Source organism: Lepidothrix coronata, unplaced genomic scaffold (assembly GCF_001604755.1).
Source record: "Lepidothrix coronata isolate B3197 unplaced genomic scaffold, Lepidothrix_coronata-1.0 Scaffold95, whole genome shotgun sequence".
NCBI lineage: Eukaryota > Metazoa > Chordata > Aves > Passeriformes > Pipridae > Lepidothrix > Lepidothrix coronata.
Window position 1 is genome coordinate 589,384 of NW_016690275.1, and position 11,554 is coordinate 600,937.

General features: G+C 36.0%; 1 protein-coding gene across 1 annotated transcript in view; it reads right to left on the reverse strand.

The window, feature by feature from the left end:
• Positions 1-427: 427 nt before the first annotated feature.
• The window catches only part of NUP107 (nucleoporin 107), a 24,775-nt gene continuing 13,648 nt past the window's right edge, over positions 428-11,554 (reverse strand). The window contains exons 13-28 of the mRNA XM_017822076.1: positions 11,477-11,480; positions 10,638-10,714; positions 10,070-10,129; positions 9,552-9,697; positions 9,397-9,445; positions 8,326-8,395; positions 7,779-7,897; positions 6,104-6,142; positions 5,520-5,670; positions 4,391-4,497; positions 3,355-3,457; positions 3,017-3,177; positions 2,699-2,824; positions 1,888-2,001; positions 1,433-1,600; positions 428-765 (exon numbers count right to left, since the gene is read on the reverse strand). Coding sequence (XP_017677565.1) covers positions 658-765; positions 1,433-1,600; positions 1,888-2,001; positions 2,699-2,824; positions 3,017-3,177; positions 3,355-3,457; positions 4,391-4,497; positions 5,520-5,670; positions 6,104-6,142; positions 7,779-7,897; positions 8,326-8,395; positions 9,397-9,445; positions 9,552-9,697; positions 10,070-10,129; positions 10,638-10,714; positions 11,477-11,480 — 1,602 coding nt within the window. The 3' untranslated portion in view covers positions 428-657. The remainder of the gene's footprint in view (positions 766-1,432; positions 1,601-1,887; positions 2,002-2,698; positions 2,825-3,016; positions 3,178-3,354; positions 3,458-4,390; positions 4,498-5,519; positions 5,671-6,103; positions 6,143-7,778; positions 7,898-8,325; positions 8,396-9,396; positions 9,446-9,551; positions 9,698-10,069; positions 10,130-10,637; positions 10,715-11,476; positions 11,481-11,554) is intronic.

Below are 11,554 nucleotides of genomic sequence, written 5' to 3' on the forward strand. Positions count from 1 at the left end.
GTTTGTTTACACAGGTAAACAGGGTCAGAACAAGCTTTTAAAATAAACTACAAAATCTCGGGAGTTTCAACATATGATCATCCTTGCTTTGGTTCAGCAGCATTTTAGCAATTCCACGATGTACGGTAGAACAGCACAAGCTCTGAAGCAAGGCTGCCTTCTCTTCTGAAGGGCTAGATGTAGCCCCTCACTTTTGCTTTTTGGTGTTCCCTTCCTCCAGCCCCAAGTGTTTGCTTTCTTCTCCCCTACTTTCCATGTACACGTTCCTCAGTCTCACTTTTCTCCTCACTGTACCCATGCACATTCTTTTCCTGCCAAGTAATGTTTCCGGTCTATGGGCGGCTCTTTTTGGCACATAGCAAAGAGGTTCATACAATCACCATATTTATATAATGACATTTTAGATTAGAACAAACAAAACATTTTCTCTTTTTGAAGCACTTTTATTAGGAAAAAAAATTATGAAAAAGGTTGTTTAACAAATAACATCTCTGAAGTTGGTCAGAATTTTTCAAGTTTACATTGAAATCTGAGAGTTGGAGGTTTCCCCCCAAAAAATCAGAACAATTTGTCCAAGTAATGGTTTTGTTGGTTTGTTTTTTTAATGTAACCAGAATGTCCATGCTCAGAAGTTTTTGTAGGTATCGACACGAAAACCTATGACTGAATTTCATATCCCAAAGGATCAAGATCCTGGTCCAGAAGTATCAGAGAAGATTCCCTCAGCTTCTGCAGAAGTTTTCTGAGTTCTTCTTTTGAAAATACCTAAGAATAAATAATAAAACCCCAAACATAATACAGTTATATTTATTTGCCATGAATATAACTGATATTAAAGCAATGGTGGTTAATTAAGTTACTATTTTTTTCCCTTTTATTTCTTTCTCTTCAAGATAGTGTGAGCATCAGGCACTTCCGAATGACCTTTAGTAAGGCACAGGAAGCTAGTAGCAGCATCCAAAACCTGAAGGTAGGCTCAAGATAGCTCTGTCTCATTTTGAGATTTTTTCCAGGCTTTAGGAGGGAAAGAAGGTTAGGGGTAAACAAGTGCAAACCTGCTTATACATTTCTGAAATGAAATGTAATTGCAAAATCAATTACAATTCCGCAGCTCAACTTAGAATCATAGATTTGTTTAGGCTGGTAAAGACCTTTAAGATCACGGAGTCCAACCTTTAAACTCCCATCCAAAAATTAGTAACTGCAGTATTCAGAAGAACTGCTTGTCAAAACACTGGCCATCATCCTCAGTGTTCCTTAAGTCAGAATACAAGGAAACCCTTTACTACTTGCCGTTGATAGGAAGCAATAAAGAAACTTATGATGTTAAGGAACATATGGCATCTTCCTCTCTATATAGAAGCTTCTTACACAGCCAACCCACGGAGCCTTTAAATGAAAGCTGAGCTGCCTGCAGCCCTCACTAACTCACCGTGTAAAGCTTGTGCCGCTCAGAAGCGACCATGTCCGCCAGGCGCAGGCACTCCTGGTACTGCCCTGTGCTGTGCAGCACTGTGTGCAGTAAGAAGCACATCATTGGCAGGCATAGCTTACGCAGCAAAATCATCTGCTGTGTTCGTTCGGGGTCGTCCTCGGCATCCTTACCAGAGTAATACAGCATATTAGTATTATGAAAATCTACTTTTAAAAGGCAACTCAGCATAACCACATAATCAGTAGCATCAGAGGCAGAAAACTGGACTAACCAGCCTAGACTGGACTGTCAGATATGATTTGTATGGTAACTGAAGGGGAAGCAAGCTGTAACTGGTCACAGCAAGGCCAAAGCAAATTAAACAGGAACACATCAAACTAAAGGTGACAAGGGTACAACTGGGTACAATCTGTGCTTTGTGGTCTGTGTTGTGATATAAAAATTTATTTTACCTCTCTGACATCAACCATCCATCCTCCATCAACAAACAGCAACACATTATACATTTTCTCCTTAACATCAGCTGTAAGAGCATCCAAGAGGCCTTTCCAAATGCCATAATCCATCTGGCAAAGAAACAAAAAATAAACTACTGCAGAACAGGATGATTTCCAAGGCTATTTTAAAACAGACTCTTCACCAGCATGCAACAGTCAGCGCAGCTCCAATTCGAATTAGAATCTTCAGCCAGTGGCTAAAACTTAAACCTGCTGCTAACAGCTATTTCCATCTTTGCTTAATTCCCTGTCCAGAGAGTCAGACAAGTTGTTCAGAAGTAAAGCCTCTCGAGGCACATAATTTTAAACAACTTATTCTGCTATGCTTCTAAAACAAACATTTGTGTTAACCGAACACAGTATATTCATACTGGTCAGGCACGCAAAAGAACTTTTGGCAAAACAAAACTGCTGCATCTTTTAGAAAACAAAAGGTGATAAATACAAGAATAAAGAGTTAATAGCAAAATCAAATGCTCAGATTTATTAATAACACTGACAATCAACAGATTATAATGAATATTTACTACTACATTACAATATTTTATGTAAAGCAAAGTCATATTAAAAAAGCAGAATTTATTGTGCAGTGCCATTATTATTCTATTGTCTTATACTACTCCCTTCAACCTAAAAATAGAATAATTTATAATAGAGTTCTTAAGCCATATGACATAGCAGTCTTCTACTCTGTTTCACTGAACTAAGACTGCCTCCTAAGCAAAACCATAAAATTTTGCAGTAAATAACTTGGACTTCTACTTACCTCATACTTCTTTTCTTTATGTTCATGGGCCACTTTTTCAGTGAAACTTGCTTGTGGTAACAAAGATGGCTTCTGTGGAGCTGAGTTCATGTGTTTAAACCATTCGTTAAAGGTTTCATGGGCTTCCTGGATTGCATTGGAAACAGTGTTTGGACATTTTTGTCTCTCATAATAACCAGAATGTCATTACATGCACAGCTATAATGCATCCAAAAATCAGAAGTTAAGTTAAATGGACAAAGCTAGTCTTTAACCACCAAGGTAAACCCACCGTTATTTCTAAGTAATAACTTGGAATACTGTATATTTGAAACTCACCAAATACGCACGAATACATAAATGTTCCCGTATAGCATTGTCATCTTCAGCTGGAAGTGGAGTATCCATTCCCTGTTCTTCCCATTGGTTATATATTTCTGCTATAGAATCTTGGGGAATCTTCACAAACACATCTTTTGCAGCTTCATGTTTCTTGGATGCTATGAGAACGTGAACTGGGTATCAACAGCTTTGCAATTTCCATGCCTTATTTTCAGAAGCTGGCAAAGCCATGCTTTTAATAGACTAGATTCAAAATTATGTCAAATGTAGTGGCAAGAGCCAAAGAGAACAAAACCAACATTTAAAAAGTCTACAATATTTGTGAAGCTTAGTACCCAAGAACTTCCTCATGATTGCATTGCTTTGCTTAAGTGCTTCTGCCCTCTGTGCAGGATCAAATACGAGCCAGTCAATCACATCTATTTTCAGCTGATCTGCCTGTAAAAACCAACATAGAGATTCACTACCATCTCAAAAATACAGCTGATGTTACACACATTAAATCTGGTCAATGAAATACACAAGTTTGGAAAGCATTATGACATGGTAAGAAGGATCACTCTATTCAAAAGCTTAGAAAACAATATCTGCAATATGGAATAATAAAATAATTAATTTCTAAGTGTTCCCAAGATACTGAGCATCATCTCTCAAAACTTTTTATGGATTACAATGCATTTTCATCAAACTTTAATATGAATACACTGTACAAACATGGTTTATGGAGCCCTTGCTATAATCTTCAGAGGTGCCATCAGCTTGCACCTCCTGTGTTAGATAAACTACCTTTTTGTCTTAGACAGCTTCAGCTTTGTACTGAACAGCAAAAAAATTGCCCAAAAATTTGCAAACAATCAGTTGCTTTCTAAGCAGCACTTTGAATACAGGCTATTAACAGTACCTCACTGTCCCTAAAGTACTGAGTTGGATCCAGCCAACGCTCAATAGCGGTGAAAGGAAACTGTCAGTAAAGGCAGCATCTGCTGTATCTAGAAATATCACTTGAGCATGTTAAAAGGTACATCTGAGATCCACAGTATTAATCCTCGTAATTCATAGAAGCTACAAGAACATCCTACTCTCAACTATGAGGTAGTTTGCTGCAGTCATTTCATGGGCTTTATCTTCACTTGATGTCTGCATACAGACATGGCTGCTGACCAACACACACACAAAGGATCAAGGAGAAGCAGAAACAGAAGTTATGGATTTGTGCAATATCCTCACTCGGTCACATGGAAAGTACATTTCCCCAACAGGCTTTTTCAAGGCAATTTTCACCATTGTTGAAAGACAGATATGGATCATACATCGTTGAAGACTCCATAGTTGATTGCAAACTGGAATATCTGCTCTGCGAAGTGTACTCACCTCTGTTGTGCCTGTATCTAGCATTTGGTCATGGTGACTGAATTCACCAGCATCCTTCTTGCGGATGTTTTCAACAACAGTTTTTGTTATGGTTGCAACATCCAGACCTGGGTTAAGAAAGAACTGTATAAGAACTACCATGAACTCAAACTTGACAAAAAATGAATTTCAGACTCCAACTGCTGATCTTATTCCTTACTACTGGTAATTCTTATCAGTCTGTTCACACACATATTGTCAGAAAAAAATTTTAAGCCTTTAAGCTGTGTAATTTATTGCAGATATTTTACAAGAATGATATTTGATATGAGAGAATATAAAATATGAGAAAAATAACAAGACAACTAACAAGTTTTTCAGTCTGTGCTGAGGACCAGCATATAGATATATTTGCTAAGACCACTGATTTCCTACAGTTCTGAAGCAAGACCGTGATTTGACAGGAATGTACCAGAAAAAGCTCAGAATAGCTCTTTTACAGATGCTTAAGCAGGATGTTTTATTTTTGTAAGCCTTAGCCCAGTTTAAAGGAAAATGACTGAAAAATAATTGAAGAGATGTTACGACACTGAAATCTCCAGTAAATCTATTTCTTTGTGAATTTTGAGTGTCACAGAGGAATTGTCAAGCAATGGACAGTATGCTGCTTTGTTGTAGTCCCTTTTGGTTTGATGTATAGGCCTGGTAGGAAGATCACCATTAATGCAAGCAACCCACCATGGCTAAGAAAATGCACTATAAATAGAACAGAAGAATTAAGATACTCATAACCTTCCTAAACCCACAAACAGGTATATATTTTTAAAAATAGTTCTCTGAAATAATATGATCACATCAACCTTCAGGACCTGTATTTGAAACAGGCAGCTGGCATTTAGTTCTTGCTGTGTTTGGACATAATCCAGCAGCCAGTGATATTTAGTTTAATTCAGAAAATAACTTCAATTCCAACTTAGTTAAAACACATTATATACCTACTTGAAGAAGTGATCAGTAAATTAATTTTATTTAATTGAAAAACAGAGAGACACAGAAAGGAAAAAGTATCATATTCGTAGCTAGGTCTTGGAGCAAAAACACAAAAGAACCTAGGATATAAAACGATAATAGGAATTTCAGGATCTTTCACCTGCATCTTTTGCCAACTCAAGGCAGTGGTGGCGTTGATCGCTTTCAGTAACATCTTCAAGGAATAAAGCGTACTGAGCAACGGCGAGCTCTGGGGGCAGGTGGCTCACATAAAATGCTATTAAGTCTGTGTGCTTCTCAGATACCATCCGCTGCAGAATAAAAAGCAAATATACAGAACAAGAAGCAAATATATATGAAGCAAATATATAGAAGATATCCATTACTATATAAATGTATATATAATATATAAACATACTGTAGTCCTCTGTGTAAATGCGTGTGTTTACACTCAAGTAAAAACATGTATTAGGTAAAAATGTAAGTGTATAACAAACTTCTGATTATTTTATCCTGATATAGGAAAATTCCACTCAGCTTCTAAACAAGGATCAATAAAACAGTCTCTTATTTAAGAACTGCTGACAGAAACTCTGTGTATTAGGCAAGCTTCCATGTATCTCTCCAGAAGAGAGCATTAGCTGCATCACATCTCTTTTCATCCTGTAACCTTAAGTTTCCTTTTCTTCCTCCTTTATGTCTAAATTACATTAGAGAAAGCAAACTGTATTTCTGAAAGCTTACCTCAATGTAGGTCTTTAGGACTTCAACAGAAACTTCCTCCTTATTGCAAACAAATATAAATTCAATTTTAAATCAGATAATGTGGAAAATAAAGTAAAAGATACTTTACAGGCTAACACTATTAAAACAGACACAAGGTTATTTCCTTATTCCTGCTTCAGTCATCTACACAAACAGGTTCAACTGGAAGAACTGTTTCTCTTGGAGTGTAATTAAAAAGAAATAGATCTTCTAATTCAAAGATTTAGTGTTTCAAGGATTTTCTTTTTCAGCAACTGGATAACATAGTCTTTAGTCCAATTGGGACGTTACTTTTTAAATATTTTTTATTTCTTTCCATTTTACTATATTTTTTAAATTAATAAACAAAATGTCAGGCATACAGATTACTATTGCAGTGTACTACAGGCACTGTTTTATTATAGAAAATTATAATGTAATAGGGTATAAATATCACCTTGTTCATCTGTAATAGCCTATACTGAACAACTAAAGTATAGTCTGAGCACCTGGAACAGCTTTAGCCAAGACTCAAGTGTTTGTTGCTGTCAAGAATTATAATTTTATTTTTATATACGTAAATTAAAGACCTTCATCTCAGCATATACTGATATGAATTGTATACAAACAACAAATAATGAACATTGTAAAAGTCTGCACATCTGCCTCTTCTCCCTGAAGTCTACTGAGAGTTGATTGAGTTGTCCAGTAAATTCACCTACTCAAAATTCTGGAAGCAGAATCAACAGTTATTCACAATCTCACAAGGGAAGTCATGTAGGAAATTGCCCCTTTTTTGTCCCCTCTGTTAAACATATGCTAATGGCTAGTTGTACTACACTTTAGCCTAAAGACCTACTCTATCAAATTTTAAGTCTGGCTAAAAAATTAGTACGTATACATACATACATACATGCACATTCCTCTTATTTAGCTAAATGTTAACTGATTTCAAAATAAATTTCAACACGGGAATAAAACAATGATTGGAGGCATGAATAAACATAATAACTCAGAGCTGTGTTTAAATCGTCTAATGAAAAGACACATTTGCCATTTGTCAAAAGATGTTACATTCAGAAACTTATTTGTTACATAAGGGCTTCTAAATTTTAAAATAGTAGAAAAGGAGAGCTTGTAATTACTTGTGATTTCCTCAGAAAAGAGTAATTACAGATATGTGACCCATCTGCATATTTAGCATTAATAGGCTAGGTAGCTAGTAAGCTATACTTAGTTCATATTTTGAGATAATATGAAAGTTTCAGCTAGTACTAACTACCTCAAACAAAAACATATATAAGCTTACAGCAGCAATACATACAGTTCCAACAACTGTCTATAAGAACAGGTTATATTCAAAATATCTTGGCTGCTATGAATAAGCCTAACATTGAAGTCTGAGTCAGGACCTTCTCAATAAAGGGATAATGAGTAAAATCCACCATCCTCAAAAAACAATTTTTAAGCTGAACTGGAGGAGGATGCTCTTTTCTCATTTTGGCTGTTGTATTTGGGAGCCAAGATCAACAAATACACTATTTAAGCATACAGCTCCTCATCAGCCTGGAAGTAATTTACCATCCCTCTATGATGTTTTGTCATTTGCACACAAGCACTTCTACTTCAAAGACTAGCTACTGCTGTGACAAAAATCAAATACAAGAGAACTTACCTTAGTCTGCATACCCAGCGTGCGGAAAAACAGAATAAGATGCGTCATGAAACGAAGGAGGTGTCCTGGGAGCACACTTCTGTCTTTGGAAAGCCACCTGCTGAATTCTTCCATCAAACCTATAGACACCAAGGAAATGTCTGTATTAGCCGTATCATGGGGAAAAAAACCAACCCTTAAAAATATTTCAAAATTACGCATTTATTCAATAAATGCAATTTAGCCTCAAAAGTCCAACAAAACAGAACAGCAATAATTTTGGAAAGACTTGGCTTAAATATCTACTGTATGTATTTTATCATTTCTCAGGAAAAGTCTTGCATATATCCTAACACATTTACATGATTTCACAACTTCTTTGAAAACTACCTTATTTGTCAAACTGCAGAAAGTCAAACTACACAAAGTCCCCACTGTTTCAGAGCTCAGCTTTAAGGCAGAGTTTGCCTACTGCATGCTTCTAATCCATTCACATTAAAGTTTCTGGAAAGGTCACTCAAAATAATGTAGTCAGTTGACAATTAAAAATCACTTAGAGAAAGCTCACCATCCACATCTCCCAGTATAATGAATTTCTGAATCACATGATAGTGTTCTTGATTCTCCTCTATAACCCTCTGGAGATAGAAAAAGAAATTTCAAACTTTGAATAAAATGTTATAGCCTAATGTATGAAGAAAACAAACTTATAAATAAAGCAAAAGTTCCTTGGGGGAAAAAAAGCTATCCTATTTCAAAGGGTATTCTTCATAAAGACCAAGAGAAAAGGCACTTGCTATCTCCATGTCAAATTACAAGAATATCGACAAACCGAAAGAACCTGAATATAGATCTGTACAGTTAATACTTTCATGGAAGAGATCCAAGACTAAGGGCTTTTTGCTCTGAAGAGGAGAATAAACAATGATGTTACAGATAATAGATTCTACAAAGTCACATAAGAAGCAACAATGTGAATAAATCCCTAAGGAAAGGCCTGTGAAAGCTACTTGAGGAAGAAGATATTTTTTCCCCCCGCTATAGAGGAATTAATGCATTAATGCAAGAAATGCAATCCAAACACACCTGTAAATTTGCTATATGGTGAGGACTGCACTGTGTTGCAATGGCAAATGCAGCTGGGTGTATCTGTAGCTGACTGCATGTCTTTGTTTCAGCAATACGTGTCCATGCCATCAAATAAAAGTAAGTGTAGTTTCAATTTAATCATTGCAAAAGCAGACATGCTTTTGAATTTTGAAAGGTCTGTTCTGAAATATGCACACAAACCTCCCATAAAGAAAACGCAATGTAATCAATCTTCAAACATTCTGTCAGAGTTAAATAGTTGATTTACTCTTGTCTGCTTTGTATGTCCAAAAACACTTGACAGTCAGCTGTTTCTTTAGCACATGCAGCTGGTTTGGCAGATACAGGGCAAGACAAAATCTGTATAATTTTCATCATTAAAAGGTGGCAATATACTTGAATTGAGAAATAACACATTATAAAGGTAGAAAATATAAAATGACTCATTGTGCATATTTGAGCATTTCATCAAATAGTGAAGTAAAAACAGAACCCCGTGATTAGTTAAAAATGGTAAACAGGGAGGAGAAACACTGCAATTATTACATACCTTTTTGTCTGTTGCCTGAAGTTCTTCAAAAACCTTTTCAGAAGTCCAGCTTCAAAGTAGGAGAGAAAAGACAAAAAACATTACCTTGAATATTCCAAACAGATCATACAGGATGCTTTGTTGAGTGTAGGAGCATAATTTTACTTGAAACTTACTTTGTTTCTAAATAGTCTCTAGGGAGTTCTTCGATCTCCTCTGCAGTTACCACGGAGGTTCGTATTTCCTGTTCAACTAGGGTGTCCACCATGACCCTGAAATATGCCCAGACAGTATCTTCCCAGGTATCACAAACTGGAAGAAGCTACAGATTAAAAAAACAGAGCAAAAATTATCAAGAGAGGGAGAACTATCTCCCAAACATAGCAACTATAATTTAGGATAAGATTTTTGGGCACCAAAGCAGACTAGTAACCATCACAAACAGCAGCCTTTCCTTCATCAAAGCAGGATGACTGAAAAGTCAGCAGGAATAATACTAAGAAAAGACTATCATATATTTAGTTAAGACACAGTCCTGCAAGGAGCAGCACTGTTCGCCATGGTCCTGTTTACTACATCTTTAAAAGTTCAATAACCAGTAATTGCAATATTTCTGATGAAATCTGATGATATCACTGTCATATATGAAAAAGAAAATGCACAACTACCAAACAATCTAGGAGGCTTGACCTACCTGTTTGAGGTTTCCACTCAGGGCTGCATAGATTGCTCTTTCATACCTATTAAACTGCTCCTAAAATAAACAGTAAAAATACCCAAACTTTAAATTACAAAGCATTTAAGTTTTCTAGTCACTTTACATTAGATTAATCCATTGGAAAATGTTCCATTTAACAGACAGAAAACCACAGGGGACACAAGGAGCCAAAACAAGAATAGCAAGTGACTTTCCCTTCACTAGCATCCCCTTGTAACTTACCTGAAAAATTTATATTGATCTGGAAAGAAAGTAATGTTTTTCCTTTCCCATTTAATTAAGTCAAGATGAAAGTCAAAGTGTCAGTGGTTTTACTTTCAACAAGAAAAAAAAAGGAACTCATTTCCTGAAAAACTGCTGCTGATTATGTAGATTTCTCACTACAGTACATAAATATGTTATTTCAGAAGTCCTCTTAGAAGCATTAATTGTAAATCCTATAAGCAGCAAACACAGAGGGGGTAGGTTTACTTAAAATCATGTTTCAGAGTTCAGGAAAGTTCAAATGTATGTGTTAATATCAAGCAAATCAGCATTATCTTACCTCTTCAGCCATACGCCAACAACAAATTTTCCAAATGCACCTGTATGGATTGCCTTGAACAGGCTCCAGCTCTTTTCCTACATGCAAAGAATAATTAAAAAAAAAAAAAAAAGGGAGAGGGTGCGAGGAACAAAAGAAAAAAATGCTATTAAAAAAAGAGAACCCCGTAACAGGTAAAGCCTATTTTCTGTTATTAACCCAATTTCAATCGCTTTGAAACTCTTCCCAAAGCATTTTGATGCTTTGACTGGGCACAAGGTGGCTGTTCTGGGAAGTTTGGTAAATTTGTATCTATAAGTTACAGTATTTTTAAAGCTTGGCTGCTATCTAGCTTTGAAGAAAATTATTGTTTTGGCTATAGTGTATCTACAAGGTCAACATTTGGAAAAACAACAAAATTAAGGAAAAAAAAGGAATTTTTATATCTTAAGGAATCAAAACTTTTAAAAAATGTCACTGTTTCAGTGCTGCTATTTTGAATGCACCTGCATGAGGGCATTCAAACCCATATAACAGCAAGTTAGGTAGGTAGATTCAAAACAAGCCCAGGACACTGGTGTAGCATGCAGATAACAGTGACAGGCTATTGGGATTTGAAAAGTAGGAAAGCATTATGCCTTCCACTCCCACCTATAACCAACACTTAGACTTGTTCTTAAATTCCTTGCTAAATCCTGCAATGTCCTGAGCATAGAGAGAAGCAAGGCACTGTGTTATAAATGGGACCGTGTGCAAGGAACCTTAGTACCAAGGGAAAAGGTAGTTTAATAATTTTCAAGTATTTTAAAAGCCTCTCTATTTCCTGCACTTGCATTTGCTGAACTCTAGCCCTACTACACCTTTCTGAAGATATAGAGTCCAATTTGAGTTTGTAAGCAAAAAATGTGTACTAGATAGCACAAGTCAGATGTTAAGAA